General features: G+C 35.9%; 1 protein-coding gene across 1 annotated transcript in view; it reads left to right on the top strand.

The window, feature by feature from the left end:
* LOC145674811 (musculin-like) overlaps window positions 1-23376 on the top strand; it is a 96589-nt gene that overhangs the window by 32755 nt on the left and 40458 nt on the right. The window contains exon 2 of the mRNA XM_081745031.1: window positions 905-1327. Within this exon, the coding sequence (XP_081601157.1) occupies window positions 1025-1327 (303 nt within the window). The 5' untranslated portion in view covers window positions 905-1024. The remainder of the gene's footprint in view (window positions 1-904; window positions 1328-23376) is intronic.

Raw genomic sequence — 23376 nt, 5'->3', positions numbered from 1 at the left:
CAACGACGGGAGGCTTCTAACAGCCAAGTCTCATTCCCAACTTCCGCACAATGCAATGGCCCCCTTCGCTTATATATCCTCGAGCGAACATGTCCTTTTTTATGTTGTTTCTTATTTTCGCTAAAAAGAATCCGCAAAAAATCGTTTGAAAATCTTGTCCAACCGTCTTTACCCTCTGGAATTTTCCATTGCATGCTAGAAAAACTATATAAAAAAAACTTGAACGAATAACTTTAAGAAACTAGAAAAAACAAGAAGAAAAAACAACGCAGCATATATACAATTTCAAGAATAAGCATTAAAATAATATTATACCCTATCAACATATGAATATATATATGAATATAATTATTAATTATACTATAGAATCTATACGTCTGGCCAGACTTACCTTTATAAACATTTAACAGAATAATTATATTTCACTATTTATTTTAATATTGATATATACAGTAAGGGCGAAAACTCGTCCTTACAAACTCTTGAACTACCCGATCGATCTCGATCAAATTTTCAGTTGGTCATTTCGAGCCTAGGATGGACTTTATCATTTCACTTTGACGGTGCAGCTAAAGGGAAGAGGATATATATATATATATATATATGATCTAAAATGACCGATATTAGTGTTGAATACATAGTTTTCGGAGTGGCTAAGATGAACAGTTACAATTCCGATGCCGTTTAAATCCAAATTCAGCTCCACAGCTTAAAGGAGGGGGAGATAAAATGATCAAAAATGACCAATATCAGAGAGTGCTTCAGTAATAAATGCAAAAAAAAAAAAAAAAAAAAAGACGGACTAACGGAAATATTAGTGTTCTTTCTTATTTTTACCCAGCAAAAGCGGGTAATTCACGTTAGTGTTTAATACAATTACAATTTCTTCTTTTCTTTATTCCAGGCAGTTGCGTTACTCTTTAAGAAAACTGTTTATCAGAAGAACAATAAATCCTGGAAAGCACTGAGCCCTACGAAGGGACCCTGCTCTGGAGATTTGAGTGTTCCCCGTTGAGGTCATCTGATGCCTCGACGACGGAAGGATAGTGGCGACGTATCCAGAGGATTTTCATCGTCCGCAGGCGGAGGCGGAGGAATGAAGGAGAAACCACAGCAAAGGAACGCCGCGAACGCCAGGGAGCGCGCGAGGATGAGGGTCCTCAGCAAAGCCTTCTGCCGACTGAAAACCACTTTGCCCTGGGTGCCTCCGGATACGAAGCTCTCGAAACTCGACACTTTGAGACTGGCAACCAGTTACATTGCCCACCTCCGAGCGATTCTCACGGACGAAGGGGCAGATGTCGCTCCCATCCATCCTTTGAACTTAGTAAGTGGCCGCTTTATTTATTTATTTTATTTGTGTCGTCTTCTTTATATAATACATTTAATAGGGTCCTCTGTATTGTAGGGATTGACGGCAATATGCTTTTAATAACAGTTTATATAGAATATCTGCGTAGGGTCTATGAAAAAGACACGGAGAATCTTGAAAGCCTGTCTTTTTTAGATTTTTTTTTATTTTATCATGGCTATTAAGATCATGCTGTATCAACATGGGAAATCATTTCGTTAAGCGATACAAAAAGTGACCTAGGAAAAAATAAAATAAAAATAAAAAAAGAAAGACGAAATTAAGCCCTTTTGACTACGAGATTGGCTGAAAATAGGCGAAATCCATATTCTACTATTTTGAAAGAAGAGCAGTTCCATATATTATATGATTAGTAAGTAGTCCGCCTTCTGGCAAGTCCTGGGGCTAATGAGTTTTTTTTTTTTTTTTTTTTCAATTTTGGGTTTGGACCTGGATAGGTTTCTTCCACGTTTCTCGATTTTCAGCTTTCTGTTTAAGAGTCTTCATTTCTGCGAAATTAAAATACCGCTAATTTTACAGAAATTATGTGATATCTTCAAGTAGATAAGATAATCGAAATGTGGAACAAGAGCGCCCTAGACAATATTATTTTACATGAGATACCGTTATCACGACTCACTTATCTGCTTTCGATTTCGAGCCATTTTGAAAATCGGCATTTATTTTCGCGTTTCTAAACAGCTGAAAACGGTAAACCACTAAGTGACTTGTGATAATGGTACCTCACGCTAAATAATATTGTCTAGGGCGCTCTTGTTCCATATTTCAATTATCTTTTATCTATTTGAAGATATCACATAATTACTGTAAAATTAGCGGTATTTTAATTTCGCCGGGATGAAGACTCTTAAACTCCCAATATTTTCTTCTATTTTTCAAATCATCGATCAGTTGTGTTCTTCTTCTTCCTATTCGTCTTCTTCTTCCCTTTCATCTTTCCTTCTATGGGGGTATGAAGAAGACAATTTCTTTGCAAGATGTGTCCAATCCAATTGGCCTTCCCTAATAAGGCTACTGGGTAGAAGCGTTCTCTTCTCTTCTACCCATTTTGAAACATCTTCGTTTGTTACTCTGTTAATTTTATCTTCTCTATCTTCTTCCAACGCTGCATTTTAAAGCTCTCTAATATTTTTTCTCTAACTCTCATAATGTCCAAATCTCTGAATCATACAATCTAATGTTCCATATACACGGTGGTAGGTAACTCCACGGACAAACTTTGGGAGGCGATTCCTTACACGAAATGAAAGAAAAAAGTTCTAATAAACATGGGCCGAAAAATGCCTCCTTTCAGAGTTATGATCCATTGAAAATTCGAAAAATCATTTTTCAAAACTCCCTAACTTAGAAACAATAGGACCTATCCCAAGCAGTTTAAGGAATTACAGAGGAACTACTATGTTCTCTATCTAAATATCCGTGTTTTACCATCTTCCGTTATCGGTGAAAGGAACTGTGAAAAGGAAGTTGAAGTATAGGGATACTCCTAATGGTGCATTCGTTTCGCTGCTACCGGTGAATTCTGAAACATGGATATTTAGATAAAGCGTATACCAGTTCCTGTGTAATTCCTTAAACCGCTTGGGATAGACACTATAGTTTTTAAGCCAGGATGTTTTGAAACGTGATATTTCGAATTTTCAGTAGTTCATAACTCTGAAAGGAGACGTTTTTCGACTCATGTTTATTAGAACTTTTTTCTTTCATTTTGTATAAGGAACAGCCTTCAAAAGTTTTTCGGTGGAGTTACCTTCCACCCTGTATAATACTTGACCAACTTTTTTCTTAGTTCAATATTAAGCCTGCTAGTTAACTATATATATATATAACTCTAATGAGCATTATCTAAGGCTGCAGTAAGAGAAAATTCTTTACTCGATGTTCTGCCCAAAGGGTAGGTTCTAGCCCATTTAACTTACTTCTTTCCATCCTTCCTACTCTAGTCGCTACAGGTGATACCGTTGGTTCACGTAGTCTTGGTGGGAAATCCTTGAAACGTAAACGCATTATGGTGGTTCGGATTCCACCTGAAACTGTAAATTCACGTCTCATATAGTCTCAGTGCTGAAAATGGACGCCACACTAAACAAACAAAGTATTTGCCTCATATAAAAATTTGAAGTAATTCAGCTAGTATTGTCATAATTATAAGTAATTTTTGTACTTCAATATGGTAATCGCTATAACTTCCGCACCGAATAATCTGTCTTCAGCATGCACAATAAAATAATCTTGTTTATATTTACTTTTATTATTATTATTATTATTATTATTATTATTATTATTATTATTATTATTATTATTATTATTATTATTATTATTATTATTATTATTATTATTATTATGCTATTTAACTCGATGGACACTTGTGTTTGTGTGTGTATGTGTCCGTCTCACATACGAGACGATATAAATTTATTTTTACAAAGCAAGAGGTTTATTCAAATTGATTTATGTATATAATAGCACAAATGTATTTTTTATAAAATGAGGAATGTTTAAATATACGTATTTATCTATAGTATAATTTTAATATTATTAAAACCTAAATCTGAATGGGCTAATTATACATATAGGTACAGTAATGCAAATTGATTCCTACAAAACCAAGGAATAGTTAAATACTCTCGAAGAAGGAAACATTAAAATTGAAGCGTTAAAATTCCTACTTGTTTCAAAGAAAGATCAAATAAATGGAGACTAATATTTTGTGAAATATAATCTTCTGGAAAATACTAAAGGAAAATGCAATATAGCCGTAAGTTTTTCTTGAGGAGAAATTACTTTCATCATAAGTATTTAGAGATAATTTTTTTCATGAATCTCTATTGGGGTTGAACATAAAATGAGATTAGTAATGAGTAAAACCGAAATCTGGTTTTTACAACATCCCCAGAAACTGAAAAACCGACACTTCGATTTTCTTTCAAACCCGGTTTATTTTTCTTTCCCACCGAAACCGTTTTCCGTTTTCTCCAAAAGAGTTTTGGCTTTTTTATTGAATTCAGTATGACTTTCACCAAAGTTGTATGCTCTTATTTTTTATAATAAACAGTGTAATGTCAGTAACAAATCTTATAGTTTTTGACATGTTTGTCGAAGCACCGATAATCTTTCGAAAATTCACAGTAGTATTGGCGTTTTTCTCTTTATTTATTTATTTATTTATTTATTTATTTATTTATTTATTTTGCCTCCACTGCGGGAGACCATGGTCCTAGGTGTATTTCTATACTCAGCTACTAATATGACGCAAACTGTTTATTATTTTCATTCATTTCTTAGACCTATATCTGTTTTAAAACTGACTAAATGCTGGACATGTAAATACAGAAACATTTTAAATGTCTGCTGGACATGACACATGTTAAAATACAGGACGAGCCCTGAAAAACAGGACGGATGATAACCCTAGTCATAAACATTGGCATAACTTGTATATTGTATTAGGGAGAATGGTTCTTTACTTCTGAGAATTGAAAGAATCGTATCTACCTGCAGTCCAGCGATAATCGGGAGGGGGATGCTAATGTTCTGGGGGGGGGCAGGATCTCTGATCCTCTCTAGTTATGCTTTGGATTACGCGCTTTTTAGTTAAGTATTTGGACACAATGACTAGAAAAACCATACCGTCAAGTATAACGAAGCGACATATTCTTACACTGTTTTGCTTTCAGAGTATGACAGACACTCCATTCATAACTTTTGTTGTCACATCTAGTTTAGTGCACCCCTCAGTTACCGCAACTTCTAAAGGCTTCAAGAAGTGCCGCTGGTACACATGAAAGCTTGTTTTAAATACAAACAACGTTGCTCATTCTGTGAAAGACCATATCTCTCGTTATACAGTGTAATCTTCCCATTATCACATGTGTCTTTGAGCGGCATACCATTGCACGTGACCGTGTCACGTGCACTTCCCACCCACAGGGAGTCAAATGGCGGCCGATCCGATTAGAAAATTACAACCTACAACACGTCATAATCTTTGGATGCAATTACGGATGCTGAAGGAGACGAACGGGAGAGCTATATAATTATTATGGAGCACAATTCTCGGAATTACCCAGTCGCAGGGCTAGACTGCTTGTCGCTACTCGTTGAAGGCAATTTAGTCATGTCGCCTACGCACGGACCTTGCGCTGCGCTGACTGGAATTAAGTTTATTCTCCTGAAGATAATGTGTTATGTAGATATATTTCTTGGAAATGATTCTTTGATCTGTTCTTGATCTTATGACACTTCATTTCCTTTGTTCATTGTTCACGTCTACGGACAGACATTCATTCGTTTTATTCGTTCACGATCTCTTAAGCGAATCGTTAACTCGCGTGTCTTTGGTATACGTGTTCGATTCCCAGTGAAGCCATTTATTTTTCATAATATCTTTCACAAAGGAGGGTTTAAACCCCGAACCCTCCTTGCGTAAGCCACTGCTTAGAAGGAGTAAGACCTTCCACCAATATAAATGTAGTTTCACATTTTTGTAAGTACTACCTGAATCTGTGCTCTCTATATAGCGCATCATACACATATGAGCATGAATCTGCTTGTCATTCCTCACAACATCTGTACATGTCCCTTTACAGACACAAGCGAAATACAACTAGATAAAAATCGGCAAGGGGTACCATAAAGGAGAGATTTTTTTAAAATTATTATTGTTTCAATATCTCGCAACGTTTGCAAGATTTGAGCCTACTTCCGGTTGGAGTTTCTAATTCATGTATGATCAGTGTTTTTTTTTTTTTAATTTCTTGCATGCAATAAGTAATAATTAATTATAATGTCAGTGATATATGGTGTTCATTGGGCAAAATACTCCAAACAATAAAGATTCACCTCAGACTGGAGAAATATTTATCCTTCGTTTCTCATTATCGTTTGGTCATGAAACAAACGTCTAAGAGATATACAACCCCTGTACACAGCAATGTGGTGTTGGAATGTATAACTCGTAGGATATGACGCTTTTTCAAAATTTCAACATTTCTAGTGTACCCCTAAAAAATTTAATAAAGAAATAACACAATTTTTTTCAAAATATTTAATTAAAACTGGATATTTACACAAAATTGGGAATCGACCAGTGAAAACGGCACGTTTCTAGCACTTGCGGTTTTCGAGATCTCTTGTCGAAAGGATTTGAAAGAAAAAACATAAACCTAGCATTTTAATATATAGATATTGTATCAATAATTAATCAAATGAATTGAAATTTCTACTTTAACGTTCCACAATTGTGTATTGAGGCAAAGTAAAAGAAAATGAAAGGAAAATCTTTCAGCTTAACGTCCGACGATTACGCCCGTTAGGCTAATGGAGACGATGATTAAAGCAAGTGAATGATAATGGAAGAATCGGTGGAATGGGAAAGTGGGAGGAAACGGGTGCACCTCGAGAAAAGGCACGGACAAACTTACTTGGATTTGAACCAGGAAACCCACGCACCAGAGGTAAGCACTTATTGTGCTCCCTTCGAAGCTATGTGAGACAGCGGATGATGAATAAAATGGTGGAATGAAGAAAGTGAGATTGAACGGAAGATCAAGAAAAATACACGGATATTGTATTTGTCCACCACACTTGAAACCAGAAACCTCACATACTAGAGATGAGCACTCTACAACATGGCCGCTGTGGTCCTCACATACTTATCACAATCATGGAGAGTCAATTGTACACTCTTTTCCTACTAAATGACACCGGTGTTTTGACCCAGAGAACAATTATTGAGTGAGTTACTTGGATTAAGAAGTAGTAAAGTTTGTTCTAGAAAGCTAAAACTAGGCTTTCGGCATAGTCAGAAAAAGTGGTCAACATTCTTGCTTCGTTATCCAGAAGTCATACATAGAATTTTAACCTGTAGTAGGTCAAGAAGCCAACTGAAAGATTTACTCGACAATGACACACCGTAGTCGAGTGCTGCAAGTGAAAATATCCAAGTAGATCATGAGGCGCAATTCACTGGGTGTTCGAGTACCTTTGAAAAGTATGCTTGAATAGTTAACTATCCCCAATATTTATCCGTTCGTCCCCCTTATAGTTAAGGTTAATGGTAAAAAAAAATTGAAATCAGGAAAGTGTTGTCCACTGAGAAATGTTTGGTTAATTAGTAAAGTTTAAAAAACTAGCACTGTCATATGTAAACACCGTGAAGGAGTTTGGTTTGTATGACGCCACATTTTCTCAATTAATATTGAAACCGGAAGTGATAGTTGGAAGATTAGACTACAGATAGAATACATTCTTGGGACGTTTAGTTGTTTGATTGGCTCTTCTCGCTATCTACTAGGATTGTCACTCTATAGCAATGAACGTTAAAACCGGAAGTAGTCAATTTGTTCCACTTTCAGTTTGACAAGAGAGTTAAGAAAGAAGATGATATCATTCTTAGAATGCTAGATCTATTAAAAAAACGTTTCCTGCAATCTCTTATAGTTTTGCTCTATGTAGATCAATATTGAAACCGGAGGTTGTAGTGGATACCTATCATTTCCGGTTTTAATAAAGAGTTAAGGATAGATATGAAATGTATTTTTCACACGGTTAAGTCATTGCAGGAAACCAGTTCTCACTATCTAATACCGTTTTTGCTCTATAATGATCAACGTGAAAACCGGAAGTCGATTTCTACCACTTCCGGTTTGAATATTATCTCCATCGACGAGTTTGTTTCCTAACTTCTGACCCTGTATATCCTGGCCAAAATTGGTGGTGATCCATCAAGGAGTTCTTCAGATATTTTTTTGTGCGTCTTCTGAACTGATAGGCATTACTGTTCCCCACAAGATGAGAAATTTCTCGAGTTTCTTCGGCAACACTAGTTTACCCAACTCTTATATAGATAGATAGATAGATAGATATAGATATATAGATACAGATATAGATATAGATATATAGGTAAGATATAGATATAGATAGATAGATATAGATATATATAGATACAGATAGAGATATAGATATAGATATATAGATACAGATATAGATATAGATATATAGATACAGATATAAATATATATATATATATAGGTAAGATATAGATATAGATATATATAGATACAGATACAGATATAGATATATAGGTAAGATATAGATATAGATATATAGATACAGATATAAATATATATATATAGGTAAGATATAGATATAGATATATATAGATACAGATATAGATATAGATATATAGGTTAGATATAGATATATAGATACAGATATAAATATATATATATATAGGTAAGATATAGATATAGATATATATATATATACAGATATAGATATAGATATATATATAGATATATCAAACACTGTTTCAGTGTTGCATGATTCACAGCATAAAAAACTGCAAATACAATGAAGAGCATTTATCAACCTTTAAATTACACAAGTCATTACATAATATACTCCAAGAAAAAAAACTTCAAAATTTTTGTTAAATTTTGTTTATGGACCTCCCGTGACGCGAAAGAATTATCATGACTTCCAAATAAAGTTAAGAAAAATCAGGTTATATATTGTATGCATAAATTTGCATAACAAGCCCCCCCTTAAAAAAAAATTGATACGAAATGAAAAAATGTTTCCGAAAATCGGGATCAGACGAAAAATAATTCCTGCAGTGTCGAGACGAGACAAGAGCTTAAAAACACGAGACAAGACGAGAAAACCTTTTTTATTCTCTCGTGGACAACACGAATGACTTTTTTTTTCCTGTCCCGGATGGCCCTACTGGGCAAATATATAAATGAATTTCGATAAACCAAATTTCTTCTTATAGAGCAGACTGAAGCGTTACTTTGACAATCATAACGGAAAATGCATTGTGGGATCGCGTCTCACTGATGACTATTGGCGGTCTTTATAAAACTTCTAAACTATTGTATTTATAAGTGTCGGAAGTCTTATAGGACGGCTTTTGTCATTCCGTCTGTCGACAGGTATCGGATCAAAAAACGGTAAGAGATATCGATAAACGGTTTTCTGCCATCGATTCAACGTCCAATTGAATGAATATGTTCCATCTCCTCCATTATCTCACTATTTAAACTAGAAGTGCTATAAACAAACGGTTTTTTGTTTCAACCTTTATCGTGATAGAATAAAAGAGTACCAGATAGCGAGTAATGGTTTTCTGATATTGGTGCAGTATCGAGGAACAGATTGTATCTCTGATTCTATTATTCTATTGCAACTAGTACTTATAAATGCGCACCACTTCAAGTTTAAGTATCGAATTTGCATAGTTTAGAAGTTTTAGTTTCACACTGTGAAACGATATTTACTTGTGAATTTTTATTTTGTCTTCGAGTCCTCTCATCCAGTTGGAGATACTACAGAAAAGGTTGAGTAAAAATGGAGATTCAATTTTGTGTGTGTGTCCCTGTCGTATTGGATTAAGCAAATCGTATTGGATTAAGCAAAGAAAAGTGAATAAAATTAATTAGAGGACCATGAAAATAAATGTCCTGGTAGGATCAATCATTTTTTAGATGGTACACCTCTCACTTCTGGTGTGACAGTTTCGTGGTTTCATCCCAGCCTAAGTGATTTGTGGTAGATAACATGGTGTCCATGAATTTTCTCGGAGTGTGTTCGTTTCCTCCTACCTTATCATGCAACTGCTTATTTGATAATCACTCATTTTCATTTATTATCCATCTCTTTCAGCCTAAAGAGAATAAATGTTGGACTCAGGGGGCGAATCCAGGGGGGGCGATCGTGGTGATCGCCCTCCGAGAAGAGGAAACTTTCTTATTTTATATATATATATATATATATATAAAAAACCCATCCCAAATTTGGAGCCCTTAAAAGTAGCAGTATGACAATCCACCGCCCCCCCTGAAGTCGGTCCTGGATCCGCCCCTGGTTGAACTTAATATTAGATATCTCATTGCATTTTTTTAAAAAATCTCATCAGGTGAATGTCCCGATGGTACCTTTTAATGCATGTTCTGACTGGCTTCCTTTGTTATTGACGTTGCGCTAATAATTTAAATTGAAAATGATAACTCTACTCATTACGACGCTGGAACTTACTACAAGAATAACTAAAACTTTTTCTGATCAGAGTATATACATTTATTTATTTATTTAAACTATAATACAGTGTTACGGTTTCGACAACTTAATGATAACTTCATCAGACAATAACTGAAAGAAATATCTTCAGAACACTTTAGAGCATTGAAATACATAGCTAAGAAGAGAAAGGGCTAACACTCCTTGTTTGTTTCGGAAGCTACTTGAAGTCACTCGTGTCTTTCTTTTTTGGGCGTACACCTATTCAATCGGAAACGTCCTTGGACTTAATTACTCGTCCACCTGTGTTTATATTTTTCAGACAGATAGGATTGACAGAAGGAAAACACAAACACAGGTGGACGGGTAATTAAGTCCAGGTAGGTGGCCGATTGAACAGATGTAGGCCCGAATAAAGAAAGACACAGGTGACTTCAGGTAGCTTCCCAAACAAATAAGGAGTGTTAGGCCCTTCTCTTTTTTGTATATAAGTTATTTCAATGTGCTGAAGATATTTCTTTCAGTTAGTGTCTGATGAAGGTAACGTTAAGTTATCGAAACCGTAACACTGTATTTTAGTTTTTAAGTGAATATACTTTGGTCAGAAAAGTTTTAGATGTTCTTGAAATCGGTCTTGTTATGTAGAACTTCATTAAATAAAAAGAACACCTGGAAGTCGAATTAAGGATAACATCACCAAACCAAGGTGTCCTACTCCACTACATTCCTTCCTTGGTCCCCTATATATTTTTTTTTCGAAATTGAGCTCTATATTTCTTAAGTCTATCACAGTTTACCATACTTACTGTGTTGTAACCGGATTTTATGAGAAAAAAAGAGGAGGAATAAATGGAGATAATAAGTTGTTTAAAAAGTGATAATGCGTTAGTAAATGATAAGAAAAAACCTTGAAAAGAGGAACATTAATATGTCATAACGACTTATCCTGAGATAGAAGGTAATGAGACTTTTTTGTATTTAAAAAAAAAGATCATCAAATCTTTAATGTCAAATGACTGATAAAATTGGGAATATAAGGGGACAGAAAAAAGAGAAAAAGGACGGATACAGCCTGGACATCGAGGGTGATTGGAGTGAGCCATGTGGAAAGATCGAAACCAAGGACTTTGGATGAGAGGTCTCTACCTTCACCTGTAAGTTCGATTACCTATAGCAAAACTCAGCTAAAAAAGACATTCTAAGCCATAGAAATTGGTCTCCTGACGTAAATCTTATTGTAAATTGTATCTTAGACTTTGTGCAATTAATCTCATTGTGTATATAGTGGAAATAAATATTGTACCAAGCATCTTGAGGTAAATTAGGGTTATTTTACTTACTTCTATAAAGAAGAGATTAGAACCTACCTCACATGCTCTAATGGGACAGCCCGGGATACAGGTTGGTATGAATCATCTGCCATACCTAATTCTACTTATTTAATTTAATCATTTTTATTAATCATTACATAGACTTCTCATTGATATTAAGCATCTTATTAAGTACTCTTTATGCTTTGAATAAATACAACTATAAAGTACGTGTTTCCTTGCACAATCAAAAATCTTTATTGAATTCTTAACTGGTTCTCATCAGCAATGCATAGTCGCTATTCTGTTTTGACTGTTTCTTCGCATGGCATTACGCTGCTCTCTAAGGTTGAACCAGGTGGATCATCTCTTTCGGAAGATCGTGTCTGCTCCTGTCGACATTGTGTTTCTTACGCAAATTACTTCATCACTAGTGCTTGCGCTTGTGCCAACTATCTCTTTTGGAGGAGGCACCATCAATGTTTATTTAAATGTAGGGAAAAAATGTCTTTCTTTCTACTTACTTTGTAATAGTTCAAACTCAACTCTTCATACATTCGTCGCCTTTCATACAGTTGTAGATACTACAGGAAAGTCTAAATAGAATGGAGGTTCAAATTTTTATAACAACATATCCAAATCTTAGAATCCCTTAATCTTAGAGACACATTAAATTCAGAATTTAGATTTCTCATTTGAAATAATTAAACAAGTGTTCCAGCATTTTTTTTTCGTAAATCTTTACCAGAAATGAAGCGAGTGGGGTGTTTTACAAAGATGCACTCCGCCCCCCCCCCCGCCCACACGAGATGTTCAAATTTTATACTAGACTTCTGGTATAGACAAATTCTATATGAAAGACACAGAAGAACGACTGCCCACTGTAACACGTGGGGGCATTTGCTAACTTAGTAGCTGATAAAATTGGGATGCTTGTTATATGTATGTAGGATGCATGAACAGAAAAGAAAGAAAGAATATTTCTGTCATTACCCATGTGGGCAGACAAAGGTTGTAAAAGTGTTGAAACACTGGTGCAATTACTGTCTTTTGCAAATGGACTGACTGGTGCTAGTGACATGTCAAGGGGACAAATCCCTAGATTTATGGTTGAAGGGATTGAGCGATAAAACTATCGTTAATAAAGATCCATTTGTCCTTTTGTTTTACACATTTCAGTGTCTTTCTTATTTGGTGTAATTGTTCCTCTGCATGGCTGTGTAGGAGGGAATCTTCAGTAAGCTTGTTGTTTAACAGATAATATTTCCTGTGTTCTTAATGTTGCTTTTATTACGGCCACATTTACAACACTGGTTGAACATATTATACTTTATTGTAGTGAGTGTGCTTCTAAGGGCAAATTCATTCTTGAAGGTTGAAGCAATATTCTGATAAGTTGTATAATATCGGAAATGTTTGAGGAAAAACTGCAGGGGAGAGTGTTGGTGCCCCGAACGTGCAGAAACGCGTGGCTCCTTGTAATTATTACGAATCAAAATACTTTGGGTAAATGTATGACTATTTATCTATTGTCACTTAAATTATTGGGGGGAAGCACATGTAAGGTAATGGAGTGTGGATGCTGTGCGCAATATTCCCTTTATGGAAGGTAACATAGTAAGTTTTAAATTATAATTATTAGAGCGTGCACAAATGTTTTTAACTATCCTCTAAGCGGTTCGACTAATTTTGTATGACCTCATTTTCATATTGGATCTGGGGAAACTCTTCAAACACAGATTTGCTTTTACACAACAAACACAGACCATTGACCAGTATGACTATCCCTTTAGGGTGTCATTTCAACAACAAAGATCTTTGTGTTGCGGTTAACACAGGCCTGGTATTACCAGTTAGACAGAACCGGCGTTGAGTATTGCAAAAATATCATTGCAGTAGCGTTAAAGAACTAGATGATTGAACGAAGAAACGGGGGAATGAAAACAGCACAATGTTTTTTTTTTTCTTTCTTTCAATATATACTTTGTACTTTTAGTAACACCTCCAGATCGCATTATCAACGCAAACAATTAAGGCATTAATATTTATAACTATATTATTCGCCAGCGATCAACCAAACCTTTTCTTTGCTAAAAACAATGAATTAAAGAACATATTGCAGCTACCTCAAAATCCAATTTATCAGATAGATGCAATATATTGTAATTTTTAACATGCAGATTGCCGTTTACGGTAAAGCATTAAGCGGTACGTTTGGTATTTATACTAAGTAAAGAACGATGTGTTATATTGTATATAATCTTTCATGTAAATAGTTTTTTGAAAGCATGAAAGGCCATGTCAAATAGTTGATTTACCCGCTACCATTTTAACAATTTTCTCAAAAATCCGATGGAGTTGAAGTAGCACTAGGCACGTGTCAAAATTTAAAATAGGTATTACAGATCAATTGTGTTGAAGTGACACAGCTATTTTACTATATAGTGTAGACCTATTAGATATTTGGATCGTGTAATTCAAGATTTATTCTTATATTAGAAAGGCAATTATTAGAGAAATGGTAGAAATGATTATTTATTAAAAATATGGCCCCTAGAGTAGCTAGAAATGACAATTACAAGAAAAATATATTAAAGAGACAAAATTATCTATTATAACTTCTGTGATTAGACAAACCCTTAATTACCTGCAGAGTTCTTCTTTAACGTCTTCCTCACCCCTAGGACATTACCTGCAGGTGAGTGTTTAGTGGAATGATTACCAATTTATTAATATATTCTCACTTGTAAACTGTCACAAAACGTTTTTCAACTTTCGAATACTACCAATACTTCTTAACTTCTTAGGTCTCCTACGTAAAACCTAAGGGTACCATTTTCAACTTTTAGTATTCTCCCTGCAATTTTTTAATTTTTTCTTTTTTCTTATTTTTTTGGTATATACAGGGTGAACCTGAAAGATCTGCACAAACGCCGGGAGGTGATTCGTGACATCAAAAGAAGACAAAAAGTCCTCTTGTGTGTTGTCGAATTCCGTGTCGTGTACGCTGTGCGCATCTTTCTATTTCGTTCCAATTATCAGGGCTCGATTGTCGATTCCAAGTTGTATCCCTGTTACTCTTATACGACGCGGAAATCGACAATATACAAGAGGATATTTTGTCTGCTTTTGATGTCACGAATCACTTCCTGGAGTTAGTGGACATCTTTCAGGTACACCCTGTTTATATATGTGTGTGTGCACGCTCACGAATACTCATGTAAGAATGAATAGAAAAAGATTTGAAATTTAGAAAGTGCAACAGATAGCATGATATCTATAAAATGCTACTTAATAAGCAAATACACTGCTTCTAGATCTTTTGCTTAGTAGGCCCGAAATTTTGATGCACAGTTTATGATGTCATTTAGAGCCGTAGCTTAAACTTCTACAAAACATGAAATGCCACGAAAATAGCCAGTAGTTCGTTTCATAACATGCTGAGTACTTTTAATCTTAGTAAGAGATGTTTATATATCCAGCCAATGACGGCATTTGAGGGTAGTCACACTGGTAAAAATTAAAATTTTATTACAGTACTAGCTGAACCTGTGCTATTTACATAGCAGACAGTTCTGATATGAGTGCGAATCTCCTTCCCACTTCTCACTATATCTGTGCAAATCCCTTTACGAACACAAGTAAAGGACAGAAAGACCCTCAAAGGGAATGTATTTTATAAACAAACTTATAAATATAGTATTTTAATATAAAGAATGTTGGAACATGGCAAACTTGGATAAGTATTTGATGATACCGGTACCAAATGCAAGTATTTTTTCTTATAATTCCGTATCCGTGTATGCCTCATTGTGGGTCCACAAGCCTTCGAAGTTGCCAGCTTGCAATATATATAAATATATAAATATAATATAAATAGAAAATAATAAACGGCAAACATCTCAGTCTGTGCGTCACACTAATCCCAATGATAAACAATCCCGATAATAGATGTCACTATCTGCGCTATTGCTTGCCTGTAAAGCGAAAGCCTTGAATCTGTATGACAAATCCTTATCTGAATAACGAAATCCTTGTATCTGTATAATGAATACTTGCCCGTATAACGAAATTGTTGAATTTGTATAACAAATCCTTGCCTGTATAACGAAATCCTTGTATCTGTATAACGAATCCTTGAATCTGTATAACGAAATCCTTGAATCTGTATAACGAATCTTGCCTTATAACGAAATCCTTGAATGTGTATAACGAATCATTGAATCTGTATAACGAAATCCTTGAATCTGTATAACGAATCACTGAATCTGTATGACGAAATCCTTGAATCTGTATAATAAATCCTTGCCTGTATAACGAAATCCTTGAATAATGGCATAAAAATTGTATGCGTTTGATATGCTTGTGAGCAAAGTTCGAGCTAGCTTTCAATGTCACATCCATTTATGGACATATCCTAAGAGAAATTCAGGAGTTCGAAATTTCGTCCAAAAATAGAGTATCTCTCGAACCCTTCAAAGTTAGAAAGATAAAATTCGCTTTAAAAGAGCCCCATTAAAATAAGCCAACAAGAGTTTCAGAATTTCTGGTTTTAAGAGGGATAAGAAGGACAATTTTTATTATAGTATCCTCCACATTGAAATTGCCGTGGTCTATTGTTTGTGCTTGCATTGCTTGAAGATGGATGATCCACTTGAAATGAATTTTGGAACCAGTAGCTGTCACAAGCTCTTATTTTTATCATGTTACTTTGATTAAAAGGTGTATTATACGGGGGCAGAGGGGATAAAGGGTTAAAAAATTATGCCAAAAAGATTGCTTGATTTTTTCATCGTTACACTTAATTGAGATGTGTAGGCCTATCCTAAGTGGGGAAAGGGTTCGAATGCTTTTCATTTCATAAATTTCTTTTCATCATGCTATAAGAACGGACATTTCAGCAAGTATTGTATAAACTAAATGTAACAATCACTTAAAAAGGAATATAATTAGGAAAGCTCTACATCATTTTAAAATTAAATCTGTTACGCATTTTTCCTTAATTCTTTCATTACTGTGTGTCTTTTTTAAAAAAAATGTCCCTATTCTCGTTTGGGAATTTACGACAAACCATGTAAACATACAACAGCTGGATACAGTCATGTAAAACGACAGGGTTACAAGCGAAAAAGTGGGAAGGCGGGAGGGGGAATAAAAAGAAGCATCGTTCTGCTTCTTTTTCTTCCAAACCCCACTTCCCCCAAGGTAGAGAGAGAGAGAGAGAGAGAGAGAGAGAGAGAAGGGGGAAGGAAGGCATCCAAAGCTAGCCAAAAACTCCCACATCTTATCTCCGGCAGCAAGTTTTAATGATTCAAATTAGACTGTTTATTTTAGAGGTCGTACGGATTGACGGTCTTTCTACAAAACCATCGAGGGCGGTAAAGGCTTTGTGTTGCAAGAAACCATCAACAGTTTGTTATGTCCTTTCCTGTTCTCTCTTTGTAAAGATGAAACAACAAGAATTCTACAATATTGATAGCGTACTAACAAATGCTCCCATGTGTTACTGCAGGCTGTACCTCTCATACAGAATTCATCTGACTTCTGTATGAGTCACACGAAATTCGAACTTCGTCCCTCCTAAGTCAAATATTTAAGAGCCACTGAAAAACATCTGTTTATTCCAAATACGACATATCATGTCTTTAACCTTAATGGATTCCCAAATAGGGGACGCTGTAGCTCAGCGGTAGAGCACTCTGGTGCGTGGGGTCCTGGTTCGATCATCCCTGGCCAAGTAAGTTTGTAGCAGACAACATCGTGCACATGGGTTTCTTAGGGTACTCCTGTTTTCCTCCAAATTCTCATTCTACCAATTCTTCCCTCATCATTCACTTGCCTTAAATATAGTCTCCCTTAGCCTAAAGGGCATAATTGTGGGACATTAAACTAAAGGACTTCATTCCAAGCTATGGACATATTATAACAATTCTAACCAGTGATTATTTCAGCCGATGGCCTGGTAGGAAAATGCGTCCTCCCATCAGAGCTACAAAATTACCGCAAGACCCGAGCTTAAACTGGGTGACCATTATTTTCGCAGTGCTACTTTCAGCCGCTGTTTATTCAGTTTCCCTAGAGGGCAAATCTTCTCAAATCATCTTTGACTGCAACGCCCATTCTTCTTCCTCCTACATCGGATTTCCAAAAAATCCTTCCTTAGCGGTACCTTACGTTATAAAGCCTATGCACTGTCTAAATTTCAACTTTCCAGTTTAAGCAGTTGTTTTTTGTAAATCACGATTTAAAATGTTGGTATCCCCCTAAAGTCAGACTGAAAACCACAGACACTAGCACTCTTACGAGCTTTCTAGAAGAAGTACGATTATGACAGTTATATTGCCATGTAGAGCTAGTCATGACGAGTCAGAAACTTAAAATCGACCATCTTTGACTTTTGACACTATACGCCCCGGGAGAAACATTTACGGTGTAACGTGGGTTGCATATATTGTAGGCAAAGTACAGCGCTCCAACTTTACTTTTTCTCATTTTAGACCAAGTTGCACCTATGGTATCAAACCATGGTCTAAATATATTATACGTGGGTTGATGCTGCTTCTATGGTAGAAAGTAGAAGATGATCACTCAAACATAAAGCAAGAAGATTTGAATTCAAATATTTTCGACGCGTTTTTCGCTAGAAATTTGAAGGGCGAAATACAATGTTTCTTATTTCGGGTAAGACCCTTCGAGCAGAATATTCATATTTTTAAGGATGGGCACGAGTTGAGCTAAAACTCGACTCGACTCGAAACTCAACTTGAATTTGATTCTAGTTTCGAGTCGAGTTAAAGGTAATTTTATCGAATCGAGTTCCGAGCCGAGTCCTGTTTTTGAGGTCGAGTTTGATAAACGGCTCGCTTGTTAAGCTCGCTTTAACTTGCTTTGAAATCACGGCCTGATTAGAATGAAAAGCGAAAACCATGAGACATATTAGCAGTAATGTGGAATATGTTTAGTGTTGCTCACGACAGGGAACACTACTTGCATATCGTCTCGTCTCGATAACGAGACGACAATAGATTTTTATTATAGATTTCTGTAGTTTCAAATGTCGTGAGCACTAATATAGGTATATACTGTAGTTCTTACCGTGAAGGCTGAGACCTGCACGGTCGAATGTTTCAGCCCAAGCAGAAGTTCAACCCGGGTAGTGAAGTCAACCGACTCGGTTCGGTTTAACTGATCGAACAGCTTGGTTGGGATGATTCACTTACCAACTTGACTCATGTGAGCCATCGGCTCGAGCCGGCTCGATTGATTGAGCTGTTGACTCGGCTCACTTCTCGGTTCGACTCGATAGTGAATGAGCTGTGACCCTAGCCGTTGACAACCCTAAACCCGGACGAGCAGTTTTGAATATGTTTAGCCGGCACCCTATAACTTTTAACAATTTTGGGCTCGAGCCCGAATACTTGCTCCTCCGGAACTCAAACTCAGAACCTCGTGAACTATGTACGTACTTGCCTTCTAAAGACTTCTCGATGACAAAGATTGGCAGACAACTAGTTTTTAGTATTCAGATACAAACAGCCTATCTTTCATAGTTATACACGGTGTTGTTATAATAATAATAATAATAATAATAATAATAATAATAATAATAATAATAATAATAATAATAATAATAATAATAATAATAATAATTTGTAGGGGCCGCGGTGGCTCAGTGGTAGAGCATTCACCTCTGGTGCTTGGGGTCCCGGGTTTGATCCCAACCCCCGCCAAGTGAACTTTGTGGTGGACAAACACCGTGTGCGTGGGTTTTCTCGGGGTTCTCCTGCTTCCTCCCACTTTCTTCATTTCACCATTTCATTCATTACTCATCATCAGCGTCTCCTTTAGCCTAACCAGCATTATCGTGGGACGTAAAACTCATAGTTTTCATTTCAATTCAATAATTTGTAGTAGTAGTAGTAGTATCATTGATAATTATATTGTCTATGTAGGATACTTGAAGAAAGTACTTGAAACTACCAACAGGATTCAGCTCGAACTGGCTCGTTTAGGTTCGACTCGACTCGAAACTCGATCCGAATTCGGGTCGAGTTTCGAATCGAGTTGGAAGAAATTTTTCGAGTCGAGTTCTCGAGTCGAGCTTAAAGATGTGTGTTTCAAGTCGAGTTGAGTTTCAAAGAAAACTTGCTCGAACTCGTTCGTGTCCATCCCTACATATTTTGTTTTACACTCGTAACTCATGTCGTTTTCGAGATATGAATATCGTTGTTTTTTTTTTTTCAATTTTCAACAATAAGTTTGAAATACGAAGGAATTTGAAGTTGATTTTCTACATAAAGTTATCTTTGAATATGAGGTACCTTTGGTATAAATATCACAGCAATTCGTTTAAGAGTCTTCATCCCGGCGAAATTAAAATACCGCTAATTTTACAGTAATTATATGATATCTTCAAATAGATAAAAGATAATATTGAAATATGGAACAAGAGCGCCCTAGACAATATTATTTTGCGTGAGGTACCGTTATCACAAGTCATCTAGCGGCTTTCCGTTTTCAGCTGTTTAGAAACGCGAAAATAAATGCCGATTTTCAAAATGGCTCAAAATCGAAAGCAGATAAGCGAGTCGTGATAACGGTTTCTCATGTAAAATAATATTGTCTAGGGCGCTCTTGTTCCACATTTCGATTATCTTTTATCTATTTGAAGATATCACATAATTACTGTAAAATTAGCGGTATTTTAATTTCGCCGGGATGAAGACTCTTAAGGGCACTTTCCTCCCCCTTGTCCGGCTATATCCTTTGCTGAAAACACTAAAAGTGGGGGGTCAAAAAAATCGAAAGTTTGAGGACCTCTTTGCAGTAGTGCAGAAAGGTTGTGCCTGCATGGAAGTATTATTCCTGAAAAATTTCAGAACCTTAGGACAATATCTTCTGTTCTGGCAAGGTGTCTGAAATTTCGAGAATTTGTTTTAAAAAAATAGGAAAAATCTAAAATTTTGTAAATTTTCAATAGAATGGTAGATCCTTTCGCGGTACTGCGGAAAAGTTGTACGTAAATGTAGGTATTACCTGTGCGAAATTTCAAAACTCTAGAATGATATTCTTATGTTCTGGCAGGGGGTCCAAACTCTGGAAAATTCGTTGAAAAATTAAAAAGGTTTATCTTTTTAACACAGTACTATGCATTTATCATAACATCTAACGAAAAGTTGCGTTTATATAGTAGTTTTAACTACTATAAAAAGTTTCAGAACCCTGGGAAAATATTTTCTTTTCTGGCAGTTGGCCTGAACTTACATATTTTTTCTTACTAGTACATGAACACTAATAAGAATCTTTCATTCGCAATAACTCATTTGTATGAATTAAAGCAGCAATAGTTTATAACTACACAGTTATTAGGCTCAAATGTTTCATTCATACAAATACCTGACAGATTAGAATGTTTAATGTATAACAAACAAAAAAAAATAAACGTATGCATTATAAAACTTAAAGACTGTTAATTTCGGGTTTGCAAAAAAAAAAAAAAAAAAAAAAAAAATCGCCAAGGTTTCACAATTCACGTTTTATACTGACCCTTGAAACTGAATGATGGCATTCTCTTTCTGGATTTCACTGTAGCTCGAACGAAGCCGTCACAATTTCCATGACAGAAAAATTTCCTGAAGGCCTCCGTAACTAGTTGTATACTTCTTTCCATAGCTTTCGTGGGTCATGGGAAGTCAGCGAATGACCATTCAGTTGGAATCTCTTCTTCCAGCATGTTTTGCAAATCCTCGGATATTATGTCATTCAAGACTGGTGGTGGGATCACTTGGGTCGTCTGCTAGTCGATCATGCCAACGTAGTAGTCCTCAAAATTTATTTTAGGAATGTTGAATTTGCGAACACCATCAGCTTTTCACCTGTTCCTTCAACTTCTCTGGCTCTTTTATAACTCTTGGAATTGCAAGTGTTCGAATGTGTGCTCTTTCGTCGGTTAGCATCGCAATCAGAATGTTTTCTGGAGATGTTAAGAAAGCATTTCGTGAAATCACAGGGTCGATCACGTCGAGGTGAGTTTTGTCAAAAAATATCTAGAAGTCACAATATATTGGTCGACATCCATCCTTAATTGAATGTTGGACTATGATACGGAACCAGAATGGACCATACACCCTCGTAATAAAAACCACTACGGTGTTTAGGCTGTGCGAAGATTTCGTTGTGAAAACGTACAGCCGTAAGATCTGTCCGCTGTTGTCAACCAACGGGACACGTTGAGTCACCCTGGATCGCGTTTGGGTAAATCCGTTGGACAGATTCCAGAGGAAATGGCAAGAGCAACATCCATCAGATATTTTTGATCCTTACTAATAATGGATGGATCAATCGAAGGCAAGGCACAATTAATTGGCTCATATGTTACTAACGGAAGCTGCGAGCGGACATCCAAAGACTTTCCAGTGCTGCCAGTGTAAGACAAAGGGCCACAAGTGGGGCCATCAAGGAACTGGAACAAGTATCGTAGGGGTAATTCCTTAAAATGAAGGAGGAAAACAGCCCATTGAATAGGTTTGCCTAACTTCAATTCAAGGCGGCGCAGTACTCCATTATGTACTCCTGTGTTCGCTGGAGTTCCATCACAACCAGGCACAACAACGCTGTTGAGACCTCCGGGCACTTCTGCTGTGACATAGTTGATAATACTTTCAGAAGTTTCCAGACTGGATCCAGAGGTGTCCAACGTAGACAGAAAGAGGTTGTTCCTTCACAGTCCTCTGATAGTATTTCTCGCCAAGCTTTTCTCTTGACAATGTGTTATCAAGTCGATCATCAAAGTAAAGACCTAAAATAGGACCACATGCATTATCTAAACTTTCATTTCTAAGTTTTTCCACAGTTCGAGGTCTTTCTCTTGATATTAACGTTGTGTCCGATGTACTGATAAGGTCCACGTCGTGCAAAACACCTCTGACTATTGCTGCAGTTTCTTGAAGTGATACTCCGAATCTTTGATTTAATATGGCTGATCATCACAGCCAAATTGCAAGGCCAAATGAAATGACTTTTCGTATATAATTAGGCCTCAATTCCAACTCGTATGTTACCATATCGTTTTCATTATAATATCTATCCTAAAGGAAGAGTGGGGGATGCGAATTTTTGCGAAAAATTCAATACCCCACGAGCCGTTTAACTTAGGGAGCTGAAATTCAGTATATTAACTCTATTGGAAACAAACAGAACGTTCCCTAGCATTTTAAAAAAATTCTTTTACGGAGGGCTATATTATGGAAATTGTTAATGGATTGATTTGTTAAAAATAATCGAAAATGATCAATATTAGTTGAAAAGCAAATTGAAAAACAATTATTGAGACACAAAAACTACAAAAAACTACAATGTTTCGCATTTTATATCTACTGCTTTCTATTATAATAATTGCTGAAGCTTGTGTTTACTATATAGAGCGCTCAGAGCACAAGACAATCAAGTCATAAAGTTGTGAGGAAAATAGTCATAAAATTTGTACTGTAATGTTATTTTTATGGAAATTTTAAGTTTGTACGGTATGCTTAATTATAAGGAAAATTTTACACATTTTCCCCCCTTTGCGTTGGTTTACTCTACCTTGATTTGAGACTTCCAAATTTCATCCTATTTTCCAGTATCTGTAAAGTATCAGTAATTCAACAGGAAATAATTATATATGATAATTAA

The sequence above is a fragment of the Thermobia domestica genome, chromosome 18 (genome assembly GCF_964235325.1).
Source record: "Thermobia domestica chromosome 18, izTheDome1.hap1.1, whole genome shotgun sequence".
NCBI classification, from domain to species: Eukaryota; Metazoa; Arthropoda; class Insecta; order Zygentoma; family Lepismatidae; genus Thermobia; species Thermobia domestica.
The sequence above is the reverse complement of the archived record's forward strand: the minus strand, read 5'-3'. Positions and strand labels throughout refer to the sequence as shown.